This window comes from Paracoccidioides brasiliensis (genome assembly GCF_000150735.1).
Source record: "Paracoccidioides brasiliensis Pb18 unplaced genomic scaffold supercont2.13, whole genome shotgun sequence".
Lineage (NCBI taxonomy): Eukaryota > Fungi > Ascomycota > Eurotiomycetes > Onygenales > Ajellomycetaceae > Paracoccidioides > Paracoccidioides brasiliensis.
The window spans coordinates 504,700-529,207 of record NW_011371370.1 but is presented as its reverse complement, the minus strand read 5'-3'; the positions used below and the strand labels follow the sequence as shown (position 1 = coordinate 529,207).

The window sequence follows — 24,508 nt, the reverse complement described above, 5'->3', positions numbered from 1 at the left end:
AAAAAAAAAAAAAAAAAACTAACAAAAAAAAAAAAAAACAGAAAAACAGAAAAAATTTAAACATGTCTCTTGAGGGTCTTCCAAACGAGCTTATCCTTCAGGTGGCAGATTTGCTGGACCCGACAGATATTAATGCTCTTGCTCAAACAAATAAACGCTTTCACCGTCTTCTCAACCCATATCTCTACCGTCAGGATGTGCTCTCTGCTGAGCACCTGGCGTTGAATTTCGCTCTGAGACCAGATCCCGCTACTATTCACTGGAAAAAGCAAAGTCCGGACGATGACCTGTACGAATTTTACCATCCAACCTCGTCGATAAATTCGTTTACGCTCTCAAACAACCCGGACCTGCTTACCCGCAATGCAACAATCCGCCTATCCGTTGAAAATGGTGAGGACCTCAAAAGCAAGTGGGCTAGCGATAACTTCCTGTTTGATATTGTCTGCGCCAGCCAGGAATGCAATTTCTGGCTCATGATGAAACATGGGGCCGATGTCCACGCGAAATCTCCTGATAACCGAACCCTCCTGCACGAAGCGGTTAAAGGGTCTAGAACCAAAATCCTCAGATACCTGATCAAAGAGGGCCTTGACGTCAACGCGAGGGACTCCTTAGGCACAACTCCTTTGTGCCTCGCGGCAGAGCACCTAAATGATCGTGCCATTCGACTTTTGTCTGACAATGGCGCTGACGTGGACGCTCGAGACGGGACAGGCTGGACTGCTCTCCATACATTGGCATACATACCTGCTCCATCCCCATCGGGGTATTACCGATCCTTGCAGGCACTTCTGTATTATAACCCCGATATGGATGCCAGGACCCCGAGAACCGGTTGTAACGCACTCCATCTTGCCGTATCACACAGAGGAAACAGCAAACTCATAAATCTATTGCTCGGCATGGGAATGGACATCGAATCTCGTTGCAATGGGGGATCAACTCCCCTGCATTTCGCTGTTACGGTTGGCAACGTGAAAGCCGTGCAGCACCTGCTGGATAACGGTGCCAAGATTACGACCAAGGACAACCAGGGAAGATCGGTTCTACAGACTGCCATCGAAAATCAAGATTCACGAATGACAAAGTGTCTTCTAGACGAGGGTGCTGATGCCTCTACGGTGGTCAAAGGAGGAACGCCATTCCTCCGGCACCTGCTTCGTGAGAAACTGTTATGGACCGCTGTCAACTATCTCTGGAGACCAGAGGGAGATACTCGCGTGGGTGCCGATGAAAGTGAGTGGGACGTAATGGAATCGGGAATCGACCCTGGTCCAGACGGAATGCCTGAATCCTCGTAGCAGATTGCCACGAAATCTTGAAAGCACTGGGTCGGGACCTGGGATTTGGAAGAGTTTGGGCATGAGCACTGTCGCATCGAATGCTAGTCTACCTAGTGGTTTGTTCGCAATTCTTATCTGCCATAGGACCAGTTTAACCAATAAACATTGATTATGATTACGACTTCATGGGCTTTGTCGTAATCTAGAGCAAGCCAACCTTAACCGATTGCATGATTTAATTGGAGCTTCGCTAATGATACCTGAAACAGCTCATGTATACCCTTGTAGAAGACGTGGTAGCGCCACGCAGATATGAAGAATGCAAAAGCGAACGAAAGACAGGGTAGTTGACACAATGTGAAGTACGTAGAAAAGGGGAGGTCCCAGTATGAACAATACTGCCTCTTTTGGTCTTATATACAATCAGCCCATTGCTTCAAATAATAACCACATCTGCACCATGTTTGGCTCTTTCGCTCCCACCTTTGTTATATTGGTGCCGTAGGATGAGGTCATTCCCATGCTAGGAATGATAGAGTCCTGAGGACATATAAAATTATGTCTCAATATCATTGTCTGCAGAAGAAGGAGCAGAAGTACAAGCAAAATTAAGATGGCAAAATAACTTCATTGGAATTCCCCACTGCATTCGCAGGGTGCTTTTGCCGGGATGGGCCTCATCTACGGAAAATCTTATGTTTGGTATTGATATTTGGGCAAGTTCGCCATCGTTTTCGGAGCGTTTGACTAAAGATGACTTTGATAGTACTTGACCACTCTACCATGAACGCCTTGGCCTCCAGCTTGGTCTTACTAAGGATGCAGGATTCGAAGTGTGGCTGTATCTCCTTGGGTCTTCAAAGGCTGGCGGAGTGGTTGATATTGTCCGTTACTAGGCTCCGTTGACCATATTCTTCTTGGCAAAGAACAGAGAAACTTCGCCAATGTTAGATTGTCTCTTTGCAGAGCCAACTAAAGTAGGAACACTGGAACTCCCCGGATTAGTTGTGAATGGGTGAGAGTTAACAATATCGCCGGAAGCGGAGGCAATCATTGTCGAGCAGAATCCGCGGCTAACTGCCTGCATGGACATTTGCGGTGAAGCAAGATGTCAAATTCGGTGGGTTTCACAGGAATACCGTGCGGGATTTTGAACGTACGAGTAATATATTTTTTTTCTTTCTCCCTGTTTACGAGGATGAGAGCTGTTTTATTTGCTTATACGGTTAAAATGCTCATTCGAATTCGTTTAGATGAGTAGTTGGGACCCTATAAGAAGGATCGAATCCGACTGTAGATTCAAGGAGAAATCAAGGCAATCATTATTATTTTTTGTTAGGTTCCTAGCAATTAGTGAATTCACTTTTGCGATAAGATCTTTGAACCTGAACCTTCAGATAATTATTGGTTATGCAATGACTAGTCGTTGGATGGGTAGTGCTTCACACGGTCGGCGCATATCATAAAATGAGCTAGCCAGTACCAACTCGCAGCCGACTTTAAGATTTCAGACCGATTACGACCGGCCACAGACTGTGTACGTATTTTGCTAAGTGATGAATATCGAATACTGGCAAGTGACAAAGTAGGGCGGTTTCGGCCCTGCGATCGTGGTGCATATAGGAACCCACATACATTAACTATGGCGAACGAGCGAGAAGATGCCATCCTGGCTTGATAGTTACAGCGACGAGTAGTTAGTAGGGATAAATGCAGGATTTGGGAAGAAAAGCGCACCAGCTCTTGAGTTTCCCATGGATGAGAACATGGAAACCTTGTCATCCAGGAAAGACCACGTCGATCACCGATGTGATTCGTATGTAGTGTGCTAACTTGCTCCTCATTTGCATCACACATTGTGGATGGGAAGCTGCATGGTTGTGATGCTGGAGCCTGTTACAGGAAGTAACCAGCTAACCCAATGCTCGAATATATTCGCTAGATGCAAACCCCCCCCCTCCCCCCCCAACCAGTTCTAAACGACCAACACGCTTTTGGCGTTGGGCGCACATCCGGGAGAAAATGCATTCTTCTATTGGTGTTCTACTAACCACAGTAGCTGCTCTTCCAATCCTCATGATCAAGCCAGGAGATTTGTTGACCAACGATTGCGTTACCTGGAGAATCGAGCTTCTCTGTTGCGCCCTGGAAATTATGGCGGTGATAAGCCTTTCAAACATCCCAATCCTAAATCTGAAGGTGTGCTTAGAGACTGAGAGATCGTTGTTCGGAGCAGAGTGGCTTATCTGAAAATATAGAATATCTTGTCCGGGGCTGGGACCTGCCAGAAGTCGACTTCGATATAGGCGAAAGCTATGCCGGCACCCTTCCAAAGAGTGCCTCTGGAAACTCCTCTCCTCGGTCTTGGTTTTTCCCGTCTGAAAATCCAGCAGCATCTGAGGAAATCACAGTCTTCCTCAATATTGGTCTGGGATGCTTGTCAATGCTGGGGCATCTTCAAGAGAATGGCCCCTTTCTGTGGCAGCCAGGGACTTATAAGCCTGTCATAAATCCATATTCCTGAATGAATGTCACAAATATGGTCTGGATCAATCAGTCTGCTGCAATGTTGCCAATCAATTCAATGATTTTTGAAAGAGTCTTTCTCATAGGTGAGTAATATGCCAGCATGTTAATTCTGTACATCAAAAATGAGATGTTAGAAAAAAGAGATAAGTATTATTTCAATTTATAAGGGATCTGGATAATGAACCCATTAATCAATGAAGACGATACGATGGTAACAGGTTAGTTATGCCACACATACCTGTGAATCTCAAGGAGATTTTTCAATGCTGACCGGCCATCGTAGCCCCATCTGTCCCCGCACTTAATTATTACCAGTCGGTTATCCAGCTAAACGAGTCCACTTTGGCTGACGTTAACAGACGGTATGAGTCTTGCAGGCTACTCCAAATTCATGAATGTGGCATTGCAATTCCCACCAACGGGTAAATTACCCTCAGCGCCAAAAAGTAATGGTGAGTGCAATTTATGGCAACATATCGTCACCGCAGCGACCTACGTCAATCCGTGTTTCAACATATTCAATTTGAGAGAGTTCTACTCGCTTCTTTAGAACGTAATGCGGTTTCCTCCTCTCACAGTTGGGCCAAGCAACCACTTCAACCGAACAGATGTCCAAAAAGTCCTTCACACCCAGCCAACGGACTATATGCTTTGCAGCATGCAATATAATTTTTCCCTGGAGGTGACAAATCGCCTCCTAGCGGTTTGGGTCCCTTGCCAAATGTTATCGAGAAAACCAATAACACCAGAATCTCGCATGGAGCCCTCGACTTTCTTCTCTTTCTAATCGGGACCTTAATCACCATCCAGAACATGACCTGGAATGGAGCACAAGGGTTCCAGGAAGCACCGTCTGAGAAATTATATGTGCCTTACCACCCCGGACTTGGTGAGATTGCGTCCCGCAATGTTACTGGTCCTTTCACCCAAGTTGCTGGGGCGGGACAGCTCGGAACCGTTCACACAGAGAGAGGACTTACTTGGGCCACTGTCGATTTGTCAGGGCACAGTAAGCCATAAGCTAATACAAATTTCTGACGTGAAATGGTTATTGGCTAATAGATTCCATGACAAAGATTCCCCAGTATTCCCTTAGGTTCGGATATAGAACCATGGAGCTCCTGCTTGGAAGGATAGAAAGCTTAAGTCAGAGAGAGCTTCAAAACACGCCCAGGAGATTTCGAATAGCGGTGCAGCAGCGCATAAAGATATATATAAACCCGGGTATACCGAGCTTATCTTGTGATATATCGATAGTAGATGCTCACCCAATATTTTGCAGTGAGGAGAAATAAGGTTGCAATTTCGGCGCGGGGGCAACCCAGAGACTTGTTAATTAAAAGAGGCCACGAAGGATGTATATATATTTACCAAAGCAATTGGAATGCACGACTTTTACGATGAATGAAGTCCCCATATGCCTTTCTTCAGCCAGACACTTAGGTATCGGGAATTCGATGTGCGTCAGATTAGCCATTGAAAAGGGTAGTATTGGGTTGGACCTTTTATCTCAATAGGGTTCTTTGAATATTTGCCAAGGTCCTCGCTCGACCTTATTGAGGCACGTTACCGGTGGTGGTGGTGCGCCGCGCGGTTAACCATATAACTAGTCTATTAAGCGCCAAACACCCCTAAACTAATCGCTTTGCCAATAAGAACAACAAAGAATGTAGGACGAACGACCAAAATTCTAGCACACTAACGCGTTCTATGTGTGAATCCACGAAGCAGCTAAATATGAAATAAGTGTTTCACCTTAGGTATCTTTGAAGAACCTCACGGCTATACGAATAACCTTGAGAAACCGATAATAGTAATGCCAGGGAATGTATTTGATAATGTGCAGGCGAAAGAAGGGGCTTAATGTGAAACTAAGAGTAGAAACAGATAAGAATTGTAAGTGAATGAATGGGGAAATGACGTGCGGGCTTATTTTCGGGAGTATTAAAAGAATTAGATCAACATGAATACAGAAGGGAAAGAAGGAACCTAGTAATAGGGATAAAAGAGCGAAAATAAAATTTAAAAAGAAGCAAAAAAAAAAAAAAAAAGAAAAAAAGAAAAAAAGAGTATCAGTATGATAAATGTAGTATACTGCAAAAGCAGATGATGTAAGAATGTTAACAAGACGGATTTAAAAGGACATGGAATAATGCATACGTGCAACCCATGTCTTAGAGGAGGAAATTTTGGTTCAGAGGGAAATTAACAAACAAAGCAAATGACTACACTGTATTCTTTGTCGTCTCCGATACCTCAAAGTGGAACCTCATCTAGCTCTCCTTCACCACCCGCCCCGTTCGATTTTTGGTAATTCGAACCCGGAGACCGGGCCTCTAAACTCCTCTTCTTTCCTGGCGATTGCGAGTTTGTCCTGTTTGCTACGTCACCATCTGAAGAAACTGCAGAGTTATTCTCATCAGCTGCCTCCGGCTCACCACCTCCAGCAAGTACATAGTTTTCGCGATCAACTGATGCCGCGTCATCTCCACTTGGCCTCGAGTTCTCCTTTTCGTCTTTAGGGGGAGGGGATGGTGCAGACTGGGATTCTCTATCATTCTTATCCCCACCATCAGATCTATCGCTGCTTGACGGTCCGTTTACTGGACCACCAGGGAAGGGCGTTACCGGGAGTTCCTTCTCAGCCGGTTGGTCTGGCGAAGGGGATGCTGGATTCGTTCGGTCTGCTTTTCCAAGGGATCCAGATCCAGAGGCATTATTCAATACGGAGTTTTTGCGATTTTGTTGACCACCAACACTTGGGCCTATCTGCCTCAACTTTGGATCTGCATTCAAGTAGTAACCGCGTACACTGACGATAGTACCTTCGCGTTCGCATCCCTCTACCCACTCTGGCCGGACAACAGGAATATTCATCTCAACAGCTTTTTCCCAGGCAGGACCTCTACCTTCCGTACAAACAAAGTGTGTTGTATCAATTCGCACTGTGTCGATGAGTTTGGCACCAATTCGATCCACAGCCTCCCCAAGCGAAGTCCTTAGATTCGGTGGTAGAACACCTGGTGTAATGGTGATTCCGGACAAGTCGGTCATCTTGTGTGTGCGACAAACTAATTTTTCTGAGCTGAAAGTACCGGCAGAGGTACGGAGGACAAGGTGAAAAGTGTATTCTGTGTCAATTGCAAGACCGCTAATCTTGGTGCTGAGCATCTCTTTTGGCCTGGGAATGGAGCCTGCCCTGGAGTCATTGCGATATAGCAACAGTGACTTAAGGGACGCGGTGGCCAAGTTGATGGGGTCCCATTCAAGGACAAGGGATGTTTGCGTCGCATTTCTTAGGCGCAGTACTGGCGGAGAGGGAGTATGGATGCCATAGGTGTGTAGAATCCGCTTTTGGAGAGACTGAAAAGAGGCGATACTGGCGGCTTCAGCGGCTTGGTTCCGCGATACAGTAATATCAACGATACTGCCAGATGATATATTCTTTGGCAGGAGGACGGACGGGAATTCAATCTATAGCAGTTGTCGTAAGTAAATGATCACGGCGCAACAGCATATAGACAAAATATAAACAAGAGTCAAATCCTAAGCATTAAAAGATCTCAATCAATTATAATAAACATAGCCCAGCTGTGGTAAATAGCCATAGAAAAGTGGTCCGGGTGAGGATCAAGCTTACAAGTCGATTATCTTGAGTCAAGAGGACAGCAACGCCAGCGTCAACCTTCCCAACGGTGAGAGAAACCAGCATAGTGGGCGGATAGGGATAGACAAGGCAAGAAAACTTTGTGCTACAATGCGAACAGCATTTGGCAGTTCTGATTGTTGCGACATATAAGAAGGGAGCTCTCTATCTTTTTGATGACGACGGAGAAGAGGATGATGAAGCTGGCCAGATCGAGCTGATAACGGTTTTGAGGCTTGGCGGGGTCTGAAGGCAGTTCCAACTTCCCCAAAGCAAGATATAATGGACGCTGCTTTAGTGATTGCTTGGGTAATCTCAGAACAGCGTTGATTCCGTCTACTTTAGGCAATATCAAACCTACAGGGTCAAATCTTTCTGGTGGCAAAGCAACATTCGCGGTGGATACTCCCGTCTGCCACGCAGGATGTCGATTTCATTGGGGCTTCTAGTTCATCTAGTCCTATAATGATAAATCCTCAGCTTCTCCGCATCTCCACCACGTCTGTCACTGATCACGTGGCCCAATGTCTATGCCCCGAAGGTTGTGATATTCAATAACAGTAGCAGCGGGATTGCGACTCATCCAACCCGCAGAGCTCGTCCTCATGTCTGAAGAAAGTCCGGTAGTGAAGCTATCGTTGCCGCTGGTAAGCATCGGAGAATCTGTGGGGGCACGAACGATCAACATTTAACAAATGTTTATCTAGCAATATCAGCAGGACTTATTCTCAGAGCTCAGGTCTGAAGATGAGCTGGTTATTCTCGCAAGAGGACTTGGCCTGTTACGTATTGTAACGAATCTCCTACACTCTTATGATGCTACCGGCAACAACTTAGTCATCGTGGTTGGCGCTGACCGTCGGGAAAATGAGTGGATTGGAGAAGGTATGTTCCCGAAGTGCTGCAGTGGAAAATGTCTACATGCATACTAATGCTTCAAGCAGCGCTGGCGGAGCATTATGCCGTGAGCAGAACTCCATTAGTTCGTGGCCTGAAAGTAATCAATACTGACCAGGCCACCGTTCCCATGAGGTATGGCCTTCTACTTCGGGGTATATTTCATTTCATTTTCTAATGAAACATTTTCAAGGCAAACAATGTACACCCAAGGGGGTATCCTGAGTGTGACATCTCGGATATTGGTTGTCGATCTGCTGTCAAGTTGAGTTCCCTTCCTGTACAGGCTTAGCAGAGCATGCTAACGAAAATATAGAACTTCTGGACCCTGAGAGTATTACCGGGCTAATTGTTCTCCATGCTGAAAAGTAAGGTCTTTCCTGAATGCTTATTTACTTTTACATGTTAAGCTGTTTTTAGAATCGTGGCTACATCTCAAGAGGCATTCATTATCCGAATATATCGGCAGTTCAATAAAGTTGGCTTTCTTAAAGCGTTCTCGGACTCTCCCGAACCTTTCACTATTGGTTTCAATCCTTTAGCCAATATGATGCGGAATCTATTTCTTCGGAAAACCTCCCTTTGGCCGAGATTCCAGGTTACAGTAGCAGAATCCCTAGAAGGTCGTAAGAAAGCAGAGGTCATCGAGCTAGAAGTCCCCATGACAGATAAAATGAGAGATATCCAAAACGCCGTTCTAGAATGTGTTGAAGCCAATATTCGAGAGCTTAAAAAGGCAAATTCTGGACTGGACATCGAAGACTGGACAGTGGACAGCGCATTGCATCAAAATTTTGATGTCGCTATTCGACGCCAATTGGATCCCGTGTGGCACCGAGTCAGCTTTAGGACAAAGCAAATAGCTAGTGATTTAACCGTCCTTCGATCGATGCTTCTGTGAGTCTTTTCATACGGAATGGAGCTGAGGATCTGAGCTAACCTCCGCAGGTCATTACTAACATACGATTCTGTCTCTTTTAATAAATACCTCGACGTCATAATAGCTGCACACTCGCCACCTCCTGGATCAAATAAGCAGAATTTCTCCCCCTGGCTTTTTCTTGATGCAGCTCATGTTATATTTAAAACTGCCAAGTCAAGAGTTTATCGCGGGAAAAATGACCCCTGCGAGCAACTGTCCGACACATCTTCTTTACCACCATCGCTAGAGCCAGTACTAGAGGAGCAACCGAAATGGTCGGTTCTGGCGGACGTGCTAGATGAAATCGAGCGCAGCACTTACCTTAATCCTGTTCCCCCAGGAGACTCCAATGGGACTATTCTGATCATGTGCAGTGACGGCAAAACATGCCGCCAAATTAGAGAATATCTTGAGACAATGCGTATTAAAGTCAAATCATCTAAAGATGCCACGGAGACTGAAATTGAGTCAGACGACAGCCCTTCTGGGGAGTTTATGCTTCGTAGGAATCTCATACATTATCTAAATTGGAAACGTAACTCTACCAGAGTTAACAGCAATCTCTTCACTACGAAGTCAAGGCAAGAGCCAGGCACAGTTGCAGGGTACAATTCACTGAGCTCCTCAACGAATTATCACGGAAGGGTACCCCCAAATAAGAGAAGACGTCTTCGCGGTGGTGCCTCGGGGCTCACACCAGCAAGAGGTGCAAGCAGCAGCGTGCAGCCAGATACGGAGGTTCCAACGCAGGTATCGACATTGTTGGAAGAAATTCAGCTCGAAGAACCAGAAGACGGTGCTATTGAGGCTGAACTGGTGGTCGATGATCTGTCAGACATGGAAGATTACTATGGTCTTTATGACATGAATGATCTTTTAATGATATGTCCATATGATGGAGATATGGATGACCATGTGCTCGAAGAAGTCAAACCACGGTACATCATTATGTACGAGCCAGACGCTGCATTTATCCGCAGAGTAGAGGTCTATCGGAGTTCTCACACAAACCGGGAAGTCAGGGTTTTCTTTTTATATTACAGCGGCTCAGTCGAAGAACAGCGATATCTAAGTGCTGTTCGGAGGGAAAAAGACGCATTCACTAAACTAATCAAGGAAAAGGGGGTATGTAACCTCATTATCTCTTCCGCTTTCTCCTCAACATTGTGTTAAATGATTAAGAAAAAGAAAAACTAACCACTTATTATCTCATAGTCCATGGCCCTTACGATCACCCACGATAAAAGCGCTGAAGATCCTCAAGAACAATTCCTCCGAACAGTGAACACCCGCATTGCAGGTGGAGGCCGATTGGCCGCAACAGCCGCACCACCCACCGTCGTCGTAGACGTGCGTGAATTCCGCAGCGCTCTCCCATCGCTCCTACACGGGCGCAGCATGGTCGTGGTCCCGTGCCAACTAACAGTGGGGGACTACATCCTTACCCCAGACATATGCGTTGAGCGAAAATCGATCCGAGATCTACAGTCTTCCCTTAAAAACGGGCGATTATACAACCAAGCAGAGACGATGTTACAACATTACAAGAACCCCGTCCTGCTAATCGAATTCGACCAGAATAAATCCTTCACCTTCGACGCGTTCACATCTGCCACGAACACACCAGGCTCAGAGAGCTTCTCTACCAACCTTATAAACCCAACAAACCCCAAATCCATCCAACTCCTGCTCACCCTGCTAACTCTATCCTTCCAACGTCTGAAAATCATCTGGTCCTCCTCCCCCTACCAAACCGCCGAGATATTCGCAGAGCTAAAAAAGAACAACCCGGAGCCAGATCCCATCCGCGCCGTGCAGATGGGTCTAGACTTTGAAATCACATCTACCGCAGGCGCCGATAAAATCATGTCAGCTGCGGGAGTTGAGCATCGAACCTTCAACCAGCTGCCGCATGACATGTTACGGGCGGTTCCAGGGGTGACGCCGAAGATAGCGGAGCGGTTGGTTCTAGAGACGGATAATTTACAGCAGATTGCGAATATGGAGATGGAGGAGTTGGAGCCATTGGTTGGGAAGGAGGTTGGGAGGCAGATTTTGAGGTTTTTTCGGAGGAATGTTTTCGATGAGGAGAGGGCTGATTAAATAAGCGGGAGCCGGTCTATGCTATGCGTTGGACGCTGTAGATAGTTGGAAGACTTGGTGACGGTTTGATGGCTCTGATTGTGTTTGATATAGGAGTGTGCGGGACTCGCTCCACAACCAACATTTTGCACGTTTTGGATTGTTCAAATTTGGGATTAGCCGATGGTTTCAATAGCTACCTATATCCCCCATCCTACAGAGAAAGCACAAGGATAGGAATATAGAAAATTACCTATTCCCTAACGTAAAACTTATAATTACTTTAATTTGCTTGCGGTTATCTATGCACCCAAGAACCTGACTTGAAATTGACAAAAAGCGGGAGATGATAAGGAATGAAAGGACAGATACAAGATCGCAGACAAGCAAAAGCAAAGCTAACGCTACGGCTAAAGGTAGGAGGAAATAAGAAAGGGAACCTCAAGAGGCAAACTGAAACGAAAATAATCATACCAGAGTATAAAAATGTATAGGAGGTTTCTCGTCGCCGAGAGTTAACATAAAGATAAAGTAGGAAAGACAATAAAAAGCCCCGTCCAGTCGTAAACCGCGTTAAAAAAGAACAACAAACAAGCGAAGGACACCAAAAACATGAATCCGGGGTGGGGTTAAAACTAGACCGGACCAGTGGCAAGTATAAGAATATATGCCAAGCTTGTCACCCTCATGTCCATCCCGCGAACCGGTTCGAACCCCGCATTAGGCGTATATGGATCTCGATAAGTCTTGTCGATAGCAATATGCGACGTGGAAGTTTTTCCCAGCCGAAGAGTCTGATTTATATTCCCTTGGAGATAACAGGAGAAGGAGAGGGGTGTTCGAACTTTACGCCCCTCAGTTTCACGCAAGCACCAGTTTCACCAGGACTTTTTCTGCAACGATAAGTAACGCCAAAGGATTGAATCGTCCATCTCCGGGCTGTTGAAAACCCTCCCACCAGTTGAAGCCGGGCACGTACACAGCGAGAGGAGTGGCCTCGCTATATCGGGAGGAAAACTATGTTTGGTTGGTCAGATGTCATCAACATCGATGTCCTTGTCCTCTTCGCTGCCATCTCTGTCTTCGTCGAACTCGACGTTGTCATCAATATCCTCATGGCCATAGCTGTAGTTGGTTAAAACGTCAGTAAATGAATGGATCACACACACCAAACCAAAAAGCATAATAACGCCACGGAGTATCCAAGACAAAACGGAGAGTAAACAGCAGTTCAGCAAAAGATTTGGGGGCAAAAACATACGTATCAGTCTCGTTAATCTTAGCGCTCTCAGGCAACTCGCCGTAAGCCTTCAGACTTCTTGCCTCATCGGCATTGTACTTGAGAATAACATCGCCCTTTTCGTCCTGATAGTCGCGCAGAGATAGCAAGATGATGTCTCCCTGGTTAATCCAGACTTTCTTGCGCAGTTTGCCACGGATATGTGCGAGGCGCTTTTCGCCGTCGAAACAGAGCGCTTCGAGTCGTCCGTTGCCCAACATCTTGACAACCTGGGCATATTCTTGACCTTCCTCCTTGAAGGTCAGTTCTCGCTTCTCGTTGTCATTTTCGTTCTTCCCTCGACGTCGATTTTTACCACCCTATATAATATCCGGGAGAATGGATGTGTTAGTGTATATGGGTAATTCCGCACATCATGGAAACGTAGTTCACAGGGGAAATATCTCATAATATCCTCCACCTCCAGCTCTCATTTTCCTTGGGAATTGAAGACATCCGGCAAACTCGATACACAAGCGATGAACAGCAGCGGGGTGGGATTGTTCAAGGAGGGTTACTATCATCATACCTTTCCCTTATTCTTCGGCATGTTGAAGAGTTCTAGGAACTCCCTCTAATTTCAAGTGTGTTTAGATTCCCAGGTCTGGATCTGTGGGGATGTGTATCAAGCGATGCTGTACCCTAGTTGGTAGTTGGTTGGGTGGTCGAAAGGTTCTGCGTTGTTCCGGCGGGTGGATTTAATTTCGAGTTTGTCTTCTACTTCTTAGTTGGTTGGTGGGGTGTGTTTCCAGTCGCCACTTGCCAGTAGTTGAAGCAGCAGCCCCGCTATCCCCGAAGAGGCAAGTCATCCACCGGTATGTACACCTTCAACGCCAGCAAATTTGTTGAGCCACACCCTGTACAGACAGACAAGACCCCTTCCATGTCGGCCTCCAACTGGAGCGTCAATCGCATTCTATTGTGCATGCATGTATAACAGCCTGTCCGTTCTTGCGACAGACATATATGTATGTATTTGCAAAAATGGGCCCTCCCCAATGTAAGCCAGCGATGTTCTCCAAAACCCCCAAAACACCCAAATATCAAGGCCCCCAACAACCCTACTTCGTCGTCCACTTCTCCCCGCAAAACAAGCCAACAATTCGCGCGAAGCGCTTCTCCGCCGATACGCGCATGCATCTCTTCGCGTTCCGCACCAAGATTCAGCATTTGTGGGCGATGCGGGAAAAAGGTGATTTGTGGTGGTCCGCCTCTGCTCACGGGGAGGTCTCGTCTGAGAAGAGCGTTATACGTACGTGGTGCACGAGGCGGGTGCGGACTGCTTTTCGAGATGCGTTGAGAGCACATGGGTACGATGACTGTGGACGGAGGATGCCTGATATCGAGCGGAAGGATGGGGTTCCGCAGTCGCAATTGGAGGTGTTGAAGGGGTCGTTGGAGCTGCATGTTCGGCTGGCTGTTAAGGAGGCTAAATATACGGATCTCGTGAGGCAGTCGGAGCGTGTTGTTGAGAGCATTGAACAGTATCTCATCAGGCTACGGTGAGGGGGGTAAATGCAGCATTCCCGATGGAATGGTTTCTCATGGAGCGTTCAGCAAAGTGGTGAGGCACAGCGTTGAGCGGTTTTATATATAGGTCTTAAGCCGATATATCTTCATGAAAAGTCCAGATGTGTATTGCGCTTCTGGGTTTATATCTTTGCAATATATGCAGGTAAATAATTGTAGCCCGACAGGAGTATCATTTGAAACAGTCTGATTGCTAATCGATAGTTTCTGGGTATTCCAGATTAACCTGAACAATTAGGGCGACAACGTCATTCCCGTACACTCTTCCCTCACCACTAGGAAGTGCAAACAATACAGAATCCATAATTGACTCCCATCCACGCCAATCATGACACGTTTCGATCACTTCCAAAAGACTGGCTACCCCTATCTGCAAACAACAGAACATCAATTTATTATTAAGTTCTTTCACCTGAGCATCGATCTCCTCCCTAGAGACCTTGGGCGGCAGCTCTACTAAATAAATTATACCCAATAGTCAGCCCTAGTCAGCCCTAGCCAACTACCTAAAAGTGCAGTTGGGGAGAATATTTGTCAAAGAAGTTGGGTATTAGAGGGTATATTATACCCACCCTCTGGAATCTGCGGTCCGTTAGCTATAAAGTCATTAACGGAAGGTTTGGGCTTGTCTGCAGCAGCAGAATCGGGGTTATTCTGCAGCCTGTTCTTCTGTGTCTGACTTCGTGTCTGGCGCGTAGTGGGATCGGCCATTGCGGCATAAGAGTCTTGGTTGGATTGGTTGGGCATGGCTTCGATTGATTGAACAAGTTATCTGAATGTGAAATTTGAAGCTATCAGGCCAATAGTTTGGAAGACTTGGGTAACTATATAATATTTTATTAGGAATGTAGATAAGTAGATATGGAGATGGTTGAGGATTGTGGCAGGCAGCATAATTGCGGTTCTACATGTTACGTATTTATGCAAATACATAATCCATGCGTTTGCGATGACATCACAGGGTAACTTCCATCATGGCAGGGGATTTGAACCAAGAAGAGAGGCATGCAAACATGGCTGTCAGTTTTGAGATGACAGACTCATATATATGCAGTGATGTACCGTTTAGGCTGTAATTCTATATATTTGTGGTTTTCTCTTCTGATGACTTGAGACATTGCTTTCAAGTGCATTAAGCAAGGGATTTGAGTTGTCACTAACGAGTTCATGTCAAATTGTTATTAGTTAATACCAGAAATGGCCATTTCATCAATAGCAACGGGATACCCTCAGTAGCAATAAGCAGTATCATCCACCCATCCATTCTCTAATTGCTTTTGTTATTCATGAAGGGTGTGTTGTTCTCTTGATGAAAGAATATGCCGCTTGTGGTCTCCCGGTGGTCTGCATGTCTTGGCGCTTGGAACGTCCAGAGCCTTACTAAGCCTCCTTCCCAACTTCTCAGTGAACAACTGCAAAAGCCACACTTGAACCTTCAAACCTCTCAAAGACTTACAAACTGTTGCCGCCTACAACTACCCCCCTCCCCTCTAATAATAACCCCCCTTCGATCTCTGTAGACAGTGCTCATCCCGGTAGATACTCCACCTTTATTTCTCCAAATCCTGTGTGCTGTTGTTGGGGAACCACTCCTGCAACCAATCACACGATCACGAACAGGCGACTTTCTTCGAAAGGGATATAAATACGATCAGCTATGAATCCTCAAGCTGTTGAACAACACAGATGAGACTATTCTATATACCAGTCTGCAAATAACCCGTTACCTAAAAATCCGGCATCTCCATCATGCCATCCATCCTCTCTGATGCCGATAAAGAAACAGTCCGGCGAACTGTTCCCAAGCCAGCCAACAAGATCCTCGCTGTGGCCGTTGCGCGGCTATACGTAGCATATCCAAATCCGCAGAAATGGACATATACCGGTCTGCAGGGAGCTGCGGTACTTGCCAATGATCTTGTTGGTCATACGTTTTGGATTAAGCTTGTTGACGTGTCGGTATGTAACTACGCATATATGAGAGCATTGGCTGAATATCCCGCTCTTAAGTTTTACCACAAGCAACTAACTTGAATTTTCTTCTACACAGCCTGCTGGCAGAGGAGTTCTATGGGACCAGGAAATCTATGATGGCTTCTCGTATAACCAGGACAGGACCTTTTTCCATACCTTTGAACTCGAGGAATGCCTTGCGGGCTTATCGTTCGCGGATGAAAAGGAGGCAAAGACGTTCATGAAAAAGGTTTTGGAACGGGAAAAGAGCGCGAGTAGAGAGACCAAGGCTACCTCGTTTGGGTCACTTCGTGGTCAGGGACCTGCCCCAGCAGCAAATGGCAAATCTCATCACGGTCTTTTCGGCGGACTGGGTAATTTATTACATGGTCATGGCCATCGATCCTCTTCCGCCCCTACCACACCTGCGGAATCCATTATTCCCCCCAAACCCGTGGCTCCAGCTCCAGCTCCATCTCCCGCTCTCTTCCCTGCCCAAGCTCCAGCGGGAACAGAGCTCCCAGCCGCCTCACTGCAAAAACAGCCATCACCCCTGGATACCGTAGATCCGTCATGGAAGGGCTTGTTGGACGAGTTACTTGCTATGGGCATCACGGAGGACCAAATCGCGGAGAATTCAGATTTCATTAAATCATACATCGAGCAAAAACAAGCCGCTGAGCTTGATGGTGCGCCGACGGAGTCTCCTCCCGAGCCTCAAAGGAGAGCAAAAGCCCCGCCGCCACCACCGCCACCTCCTCCGCCGGCCACCACGGGCCCGTCCCTATCAAAGGCCCCGTCTCTCAGTCCCCAGAACACCGGAAGGAGGGCTGCTGCTCCCCCTCCTCCGCCTGCCCGACGTGGCCGTCCTCCCTCACCTTCCCCTACGCGCGAACAGTCACCACCGCCCCCAGCGCGTGACCCATCACCTGTTAAACCACGGTTCAAAGCACCCCCGCCCCTCGCGGACGCAGGCAAATTTGCTCACTCCGCACCACCCCCTCCAGCACGAAATAGAGCTGCTTCAGGTACCAATCTTGCACACCCAGGTCCCCCGCCTCCACCACGGCCACCCAAAACACCCGTAGATGGAAATCTGGGAGATCGGAAAGTATCAGCTCCTCAGCTGCCCACACGTGGCCCTATTCTCCCACCCCGTCGCGATGTAAGTCCAGGATTACCACCGACGTTACCACACAAAGTTCCACATGGTACGTCTGGACCTGTATCTGCACCGCCGCCATCACCCCCACCGCGTCCTCATGCTTCTCCATCTGCAATACCACAGCCGCCACCGGCTTCCGCTCCACCCCCAGCACGTCAACCACCACCCCCCGTATCAGCTCCTGCACCGCCACCGCCTCCACCGCCTCCACCGGGCCCAGCGCCTTCCACTGCTGTTCCCCCTCCACCTCCGCCTCCCCCGCCTCCGCCTTCTGGTTCTGCCCCTCCTCCCCCTCCACATCCTGCACCATCCGCAAGTCATTCCCCTCCCCCACCACTCTCTGCACCTTCCAGTAGTCCTCCTCCCCCTCCGCCTCCGGCTAGCGGTGTTCCTCCACCTCCTCCTCCACCAGCAGGAAGTGGTGGGGCCCCTCTGCCATCAATAGCAGCGGCCCTTCCAAAGTCATCACCAGCGAAAGATGATCTACTAGCATCAATTAGAGCAGGTACCGGTCTTCGAAAGGTCAAAGATACGGAAAAACGCGACCGAAGCGCAGCTATGGTGCCCGGTACGGCTAGCGAGACTCCCTCGACACCAGCGTCTACTGGCGCAGCAGATCCGAATTCGATGTTGGGATCTCTGCAGGCAGCACTGAATAAGCGGAAACAGAAAGTTAGCGGGAGTGGTATGTACCGTGTTTTAATTATCAAGTTTCCTCCGTTGACTCCCTTTCATCTCGTTGATGTTTAGTATGACTGACGACCTCCGCTGCAGATGATGAGAAGTCAGACGATGAGTGGTGATTCTTGGTCTTGGCTCATTGTGGTCATGTTGTGTCTTTTTAATCCCAGTTGTTTAGCCATCCATACACTGCGGTAAAAAAAAACTCATTCCTGCCTTACAGCGCATATTGGTAATCCATTTTGTGTGTCTCTCTCCTGTCTTTATAGTCTCAGGTTAATCGGGCTGGGGAGGCCTTTTATATAATTGTTAAATTGGGGAGTAACAATGGGGTTTTTTGCCTATTTTTTTTCTTAATTTTTTTTGACAGCAAGTGAGCCGATCGATTCTTTAGAAGGTGGGTAAGTTATACATTAGACAGTGTTGGAGCGTACAAGGCTTTCATGCTATTGTTTGTCCGCTGTTGCTTCTTGCAATATGATGTCATTGAGTGGTTCAGATCGTTATCCGGATAAATGTTTCACCGCCCTCCGACAAAAAATATGACTTCGTTCAAGCAACAGATTTGCTTATCAACATCATCCCAAGTTGCAAAAGAACATAGATCTTTCTTGCTTTCCTATCTCTCTTTTTTAAAATTCCACAACTCCTGTCTAACCCCCCATATGAGGGTGAGATATGGTGTCCCCATCAACCCTCAAGCCATCAGCTCCTTCCGCCAATCTGCTCCGTTATCTCCGCTCCCAGTGGGAGTCGGCCAACTACTTCTCCACCAAACTCCTGCATTTCCATAATTATTCAGTAGCAGCAGCAGGGGTGGCACATCGCAGTCTTCCCCCATGCCCCTGGCGATTCCAATCGCAAAGAGTGCAGGCATTCTCGTCATGGACCCTTGACGCAAATGATATATATCCACCGTGCCGCACCGCAACCCTCGAAGCATCTCTGTTCCCCTTCTTCATCCCCCGGCCTCGGAAATCGCTTGCCACCACCACCAAACCCCTCTTCGCCCATGACCATTCCATGCCAACCCCTACCACCCCGCGTTCAACCATAAAGAGTCTTAACAATGGCTATCTGCTCCCATTCAGCAGTACAACGGGCAAGCGAAACCGAAGTGGGAATTTTATTCGCCGGTTGCTGGGTCTGCGGGCGTCTGAGCACGACCCGAAGCTGCGGGTGAATGATTTTCCCATTGGTGCTGTTATGGATGATGGGCCTGAGGGGAGTATGTTTGCTACGGGACGGTCGTTGGCTATGAAAGCGACGAATGAGCCGCGTTTGAGATGTACAGAGCTAGATGAGAATGGGAATGTTACACTGGTTAATGGGGAGTTTAAGAAGAGTGAGCTGATTGCTAAGGTATGGCCTTTTCTCTCTATTTCCCCCCCTGATTTTCCGTTTTGGTGTTTTCGTTGGTTGTCGTTTGTTTTCGTTTGTTTTCGCTGGTTTTTGGTCTGAACTAACTTTGTCGCTGTTGGTGGTTTGTGTTTATGTAGTATGGGCTTCTTCCACGGGATCTCCGCAAGATCGACTCGTCCGTCCTTCCGCACATTCTCGTTCGTCCTAGGGCTATATTGATAAGCCTTCTACATCTGCGAGTTCTCATCAAGTCGGACCGGGTGCTGGTATTTGATGCGTATGGGTCTACGGATTCATATACCCAGTCGGTCTTCATGTATGATCTAGAAGGTAAACTACGTCAGAAAGAGGCGGTGGGCCGCTCTGCACCGGGCTCCCTGCCATACGAATTCCGTGCTCTGGAAGCAGTCCTAGTCAGTGTTACCAGCGGACTTGAGGCGGAGTTTGAAGGGGTAAGGGAGCCTGTTGTGCGAGTTCTTCGGGCGCTGGAGGAAGATATAGACAGAGACAAGCTTCGCCATCTTCTGATATATTCCAAGAGGTTGGGTACGTTTGAACAGAAGGCTAGACTGGTGCGCGATGCCATTGAAGACCTCCTGGAAGCCGACGATGACTTGACGGCCATGTACTTATCGGAAAAGCGGAAAGATATGCACAGGCAGGAGCATGACCACCAGGAAATAGAAATGCTTCTGGAGTCCTACCATAAAGTCTGTGATGAAATTGTTCAGGCTAGCGGGAATCTGGTTACGAATATTCGGAACACGGAGGAAATGTATGACCCCTGCGCTGCATTCCATTCTTTTACACACTTCCCCGTTCCCTCTCTTAATGATGGACGGAAATATTAACATTACTACCACCCCACAGTGTAAAAGCCATTCTAGATGCCAACCGCAACTCCCTGATGCTTCTCGATCTCAAATTCAGCATCGGCACGCTGGGACTAGCGGCCGGCACCCTCTGCTCAGCCCTCTACGGCATGAACCTGAAAAACTTCATCGAAGAATCAGAACTAGGCTTCGCAGCTGTCTCAGGCGCCTGTTTCGCCTTCACCGCCTTCGTATGCGGCTACGGGCTCATGAAGTTGCGGAAAGTCCAGCGCGTACGGATGTGGGGGGAAGCGGGGCTGCATGATCGTGGTATTGGAGCATTGGGGCTCAGGAGCGTTGGTCCGGCGATCACTCATCGGGCTAATTGGCGAGCTGACTCGATTGATCCGCTCTGGAGGGGGGTGGCAGGTGAGACACGCGGGGAGAGGTTGAAAAGGCTCCGTTATGGGGCTGCCGTTTCGTCTTCTGCTTCTTCCCCCGCTGCTGCTGCCGTCGCCGCCGCTTCGACAAGTAGTCGTGGAACTGCTGAGAAGGCGAAACGGGTAGCATCTACTGGAGGGAAGGATGCAAACAGGAAACAGCAGCGTCAACATCAACCCTCGTACAACGAAGCAACCCATACAGGAAATGCGGAATCAGTAGAGATACCAGCAGCCCTGAGCTCCGTCTCGCGATAGGTCTCTCTTTATTTTTCCTTTTGCTATACTGGATACGACTACAAATTATACCACTCACTCACACCTAACTCGTTTTTCTTAATGTCATCCGGACTGCGAACGGCGGCCCCTCTCTCCTTTGCCATATACACAACATCGTAATTATCGCATAGTTGATATGCAAATATTTTCTCCGTCCTATCGTCTCGTTTCTCCTTACAAGAGCCTTTATTTTTCGTGCGACTCCCATCTTCTTTGTTCTTGGCGTTAGGTTAATGCAACGGGCAAACCAGTATACATGGCAAGGTTTCCTCTTTTTGCTACACGGGATAATTAACTATTTGTTCCGAGGTCGCACATGGGCCTTGAATGATAGATCTTTTTTGAGAAACCGTTCCTGTCTTTGTTGGGGTGGAATTTGGACCGGATTTGGATACACGGTGTTCTTGTTTTGCTTTTTTCCATTCTCCTGTTTTATAGCATATACTACTTATACCATCTCTGCTATGCTACCTACTTTTCAAGCGTATATTTATCCATTCCTTATGCATTCAATTTAATGATCTGGCGCAGCGAGATGTTTTGCTCCCAGGATTTGTTCCCATTGCAGCGGTTCACTCCTTTATTTATATGCCCAGCCACTAATTGGTGCAAGTTCAACAGCATCGTCGCACAGGCCCCGGGCTGAACGAGGAACCAAAGCACGATCACCAAAGGAATCGCAACAAGAACGAACGCCTTCTGCTGGTCATTGGCCTATTCCCCCAAATATGGTTTGACCATCAACACCACAATTGAATCCCTGATCCATTGACATAGCCTTTTTGTCACGCAAAAATGGAGAAAACACCACCAGTTTTAACGGAAAGGGTCTGCGGGCGCCTGGCTGAGTACAGAGTTTCAGATCCAGTCATAGTTCATGTCCGGAGTTGATTGATTTTTCTCCAGAGACACGGACCCTACGGGCAGCACCTTGGCAAACGGGATGAAGTTCTTCCAGCCAGCTTTTTCCCCGATGGAAATTAAACCCACTGTTGCGGGGGCAGAAAGAAACGGGAAAACGCCATTGACATTGACAGCCCTTTGAACTGCTCCTGTTTTCCGTCCATGTTTCTCCTATCATCGAGTTTTGAAAGGCGGCGGCCACCCATACGTAGCATGGAACCGTGCCGGACTGGAATTCAGGAAGGGACACGTTCACATAGCTCCGTAACCCCGTGTAATCGCAATTCCGTTTTGTCCCGAGACAGTTGCATCCCAGAACCCTGTTCAGGAACTAATTTAAGTGGATTTTGTTATTCTCAAAGTCAACGGCGCCAGAATCCAGCGGTCACTGTCAACGCTGATATCGGTGTTGCTCCAGATAGCTGTGTGACTGCGCCAGGGGTTTGTGACAGGAACGAAGGTTTGAATACAAAAGAAGGGCTGCTTGCTAGAAAGAAAAGTCAGAGTTCAGCATATTCAAAGTCAAAGTCTTTGGAAATCTGTGCAAAGTGTCGAACGGAGATAGCCAACGAATTCGTCTCCGCTTTTGGAGATATTTATCATCCTCAATGTTTTACATGCCATGTATGTTTCCCATATCCGGTTCACACTACTACACCACCTACCAGCCATTGCCTGATCTAAGTTAACGGGGCCATCTAGGACTGCCAAAAAGTTTTATCCCACGAATTCTTCCCGGTGCATGAGAAAAACGGACCAGTTCCTCTTTGCGAGACAGATGTCTTTCGCCGATTAGATATGCTATGCAGTAAATGCGGTGGTGCCCTACGAGATTTATACATCAGTGCAATCGGACGAAAGTACCACATGAACCATTTCACTTGCCATTCCTGTCAAAAGATCATTGGATCCGGTGATAACTACTACGTTCATAGAGGACAGGCTTATTGCAAGGACGACTACTCAGCGAAATATGCGGATCCTTGTGACAGCTGCGGGATGCCTGTTATGGATCAATATATCAAGGATTATTCACCAAAAAAGCGAGTATGGCATGACCGTTGCTATAAGACTCATAAACGTCACAATCCTGACTCGTCCCTGGCGGAATTACCTCTTCTAGATGACCATGATACCGAACCTTCAACTAGTGAGGAGGAGAAAATTCTGAATAAGTTTGAAGAGATGGTTATTTCGCTTATTGGCGACAGCCTTGGGCATCTCGAATCCGGTTCCAGAGAGGAAATATCAGATGGCATATTAGCTCTGATTACTGCTGTTGGAGTTCTCTTTTCCTCGATTGACATTGTTGATGACTCTAGGCGAAAGGCCGGCAAACCACGTAAGTGCATTATTGAAGGGCTCTTTATTCAAGATGATTGACTGTATTAGCTTTATCCGACAGCCCAGAAATCGACCTGCTGAGGGCGAAGCTTACCGATTTCATGACGGTGTCTCTGTCCAGATCCCAGCAGCGGACAAGGTCAATGTCAAGTCATCTCAAAGGAATATATGCGGCAAGCTCTGGCCTATCTTATTTCATCAAAAGGGTCATCAAGATCCTGGGGGAAAATGTGCTCAATAATGATCCATCGGGTACACTTGACGAATATCTGAATTCCTTAGACCAGTTCCCGGAAGACTTACCATCAACAGCGATGGTCTTCTCCAAATCTGAGCTTAATAGGGATGATGCAGAACTGTGTCTGGCCTGTAATGTTCCCATAAGGACGGAATGCGTGAGCTGGGGCGGGTATCTACGACGCCAACATCTAACTTGCAAAAGCTCCTGCGTGCACTGCGATACCTGCGATACTCCAGAGAATCTATATCGAGTATTAATTAGTACCCCCGGTAATAGCTACGCACTATGTTGCACCAGCTGCCAGGATATAAGCATATCGGGCTACACCAACCCAGACTCTGTGATACCATGTACATATATTACCAAGCTACAGCAATACATATTCCTCCTCAGGGTGCAGTTTAAACGACTCGGAAACTCCCCAGATGCAAGTTATGACTATATCCAGACGGCAACAGCGACGCGGACAACGCCTCCTCTTGAGAAACCCTCCAAGCCGTTGGATAAAGGTATTTTTGGCCGACTGTCATCCAACAGCGATCTCATCGCCGAGGAACAGAAGACAAACAATATCCGGGATCGGACAGCGGCGGACACATTTGCGATTGGCTCGAAGATTGGGAGTTCTTATCAAGGTTTGAGGAAAGGGTTCTTTGGCAGGTCGAGGAACAATAAGAGCCATATCCGGCGAAAAACGGCAGAGAAGATCATGCAAACGCTACACTAGGGGTGACGCTCCTGCTAACCTTTCTTTAAGTTTTACTTTAATAAAATGTTGAAAGCACAAGCCAGAAGGCAAAGATATTATCGATTGAATAGAATCACCTAATATTTTTGAGCAACAGGGCGATGTTTTTAGATTTCAAGTTCTTTATTCAACATCTAATTCCTGACGTTCCCATCTCTGAAAGAAACAGGAAGTAGTTGAGTTCCTATCTATGCAAGAACAGATATTGCCCAAGTTTTGGCTGGTTATGGTAATACATTGACACTGACTCTAGCCCACATCCCAGAAAACCTGCACAGCGGCTATTTTGAATTTTTTTAACGCTCGCTACCAATTTCACCAATATTCTTCGGATTGCCCGGATCCAACCATTTAGTCTTCCCCACAACCAGCTTCGAAATTCATGCGACATATTTGATTATACCATCCG

The 24,508-nt window shown here is 47.3% G+C and overlaps 10 protein-coding genes across 10 annotated transcripts; 7 read left to right on the top strand and 3 right to left on the bottom strand.

Annotated features, from left to right (window-relative positions):
- Window positions 1-62: 62 nt before the first annotated feature.
- On the top strand, window positions 63-1,304 carry PADG_07981 (uncharacterized protein; the record flags this gene model as incomplete). The annotated part of the gene is made up of 1 exon (XM_010765055.1): window positions 63-1,304. The coding sequence occupies one exon, from the start codon at window positions 63-65 to the stop codon at window positions 1,302-1,304; it is 1,242 nt and encodes a 413-aa protein (XP_010763357.1).
- Window positions 1,305-3,040: 1,736 nt separating this feature from the next.
- On the top strand, window positions 3,041-4,952 carry PADG_07980 (uncharacterized protein; the record flags this gene model as incomplete). Its single annotated transcript, XM_010764961.1, has 8 exons — window positions 3,041-3,102; window positions 3,346-3,485; window positions 3,545-3,789; window positions 3,844-3,898; window positions 3,983-4,033; window positions 4,175-4,267; window positions 4,498-4,824; window positions 4,912-4,952. 8 exons carry the CDS (start codon window positions 3,041-3,043, stop codon window positions 4,950-4,952), a joined length of 1,014 nt encoding a protein of 337 aa, XP_010763263.1.
- A 1,119-nt stretch (window positions 4,953-6,071) lies between these two features.
- Window positions 6,072-7,527, bottom strand: PADG_07979 (uncharacterized protein; the record flags this gene model as incomplete). The annotated part of the gene is made up of 2 exons (XM_010765054.1): window positions 6,072-7,289; window positions 7,456-7,527. The coding sequence occupies 2 exons, from the start codon at window positions 7,525-7,527 to the stop codon at window positions 6,072-6,074; spliced, it is 1,290 nt and encodes a 429-aa protein (XP_010763356.1).
- Window positions 7,528-8,066: 539 nt separating this feature from the next.
- PADG_07978 (ssDNA endodeoxyribonuclease RAD1) lies at window positions 8,067-11,383 on the top strand (the record flags this gene model as incomplete). Its single annotated transcript, XM_010764960.1, has 8 exons — window positions 8,067-8,108; window positions 8,169-8,346; window positions 8,406-8,493; window positions 8,552-8,622; window positions 8,675-8,726; window positions 8,779-9,255; window positions 9,307-10,405; window positions 10,496-11,383. 8 exons carry the CDS (start codon window positions 8,067-8,069, stop codon window positions 11,381-11,383), a joined length of 2,895 nt encoding a protein of 964 aa, XP_010763262.1.
- Window positions 11,384-12,393: 1,010 nt separating this feature from the next.
- On the bottom strand, window positions 12,394-13,191 carry PADG_07977 (eukaryotic translation initiation factor 1A, Y-chromosomal; the record flags this gene model as incomplete). The annotated part of the gene is made up of 3 exons (XM_010765053.1): window positions 12,394-12,487; window positions 12,624-12,961; window positions 13,171-13,191. The coding sequence occupies 3 exons, from the start codon at window positions 13,189-13,191 to the stop codon at window positions 12,394-12,396; spliced, it is 453 nt and encodes a 150-aa protein (XP_010763355.1).
- Window positions 13,192-13,625: 434 nt separating this feature from the next.
- PADG_07976 (uncharacterized protein) lies at window positions 13,626-14,147 on the top strand (the record flags this gene model as incomplete). The annotated part of the gene is made up of 1 exon (XM_010764959.1): window positions 13,626-14,147. One exon carries the CDS (start codon window positions 13,626-13,628, stop codon window positions 14,145-14,147), a length of 522 nt encoding a protein of 173 aa, XP_010763261.1.
- Window positions 14,148-14,364: 217 nt separating this feature from the next.
- Window positions 14,365-14,918, bottom strand: PADG_07975 (uncharacterized protein; the record flags this gene model as incomplete). The annotated part of the gene is made up of 2 exons (XM_010764958.1): window positions 14,365-14,627; window positions 14,744-14,918. 2 exons carry the CDS (start codon window positions 14,916-14,918, stop codon window positions 14,365-14,367), a joined length of 438 nt encoding a protein of 145 aa, XP_010763260.1.
- Window positions 14,919-15,920: 1,002 nt separating this feature from the next.
- Window positions 15,921-18,092, top strand: PADG_07974 (uncharacterized protein; the record flags this gene model as incomplete). Its single annotated transcript, XM_010765052.1, has 3 exons — window positions 15,921-16,130; window positions 16,222-17,974; window positions 18,064-18,092. 3 exons carry the CDS (start codon window positions 15,921-15,923, stop codon window positions 18,090-18,092), a joined length of 1,992 nt encoding a protein of 663 aa, XP_010763354.1.
- Window positions 18,093-18,648: 556 nt separating this feature from the next.
- Window positions 18,649-20,842, top strand: PADG_07973 (uncharacterized protein; the record flags this gene model as incomplete). The annotated part of the gene is made up of 3 exons (XM_010765051.1): window positions 18,649-19,332; window positions 19,470-20,107; window positions 20,203-20,842. The coding sequence occupies 3 exons, from the start codon at window positions 18,649-18,651 to the stop codon at window positions 20,840-20,842; spliced, it is 1,962 nt and encodes a 653-aa protein (XP_010763353.1).
- Window positions 20,843-21,979: 1,137 nt separating this feature from the next.
- On the top strand, window positions 21,980-24,078 carry PADG_07972 (uncharacterized protein; the record flags this gene model as incomplete). The annotated part of the gene is made up of 3 exons (XM_010764957.1): window positions 21,980-22,390; window positions 22,469-23,108; window positions 23,159-24,078. 3 exons carry the CDS (start codon window positions 21,980-21,982, stop codon window positions 24,076-24,078), a joined length of 1,971 nt encoding a protein of 656 aa, XP_010763259.1.
- Between the last annotated feature and the right edge of the window lie 430 nt (window positions 24,079-24,508).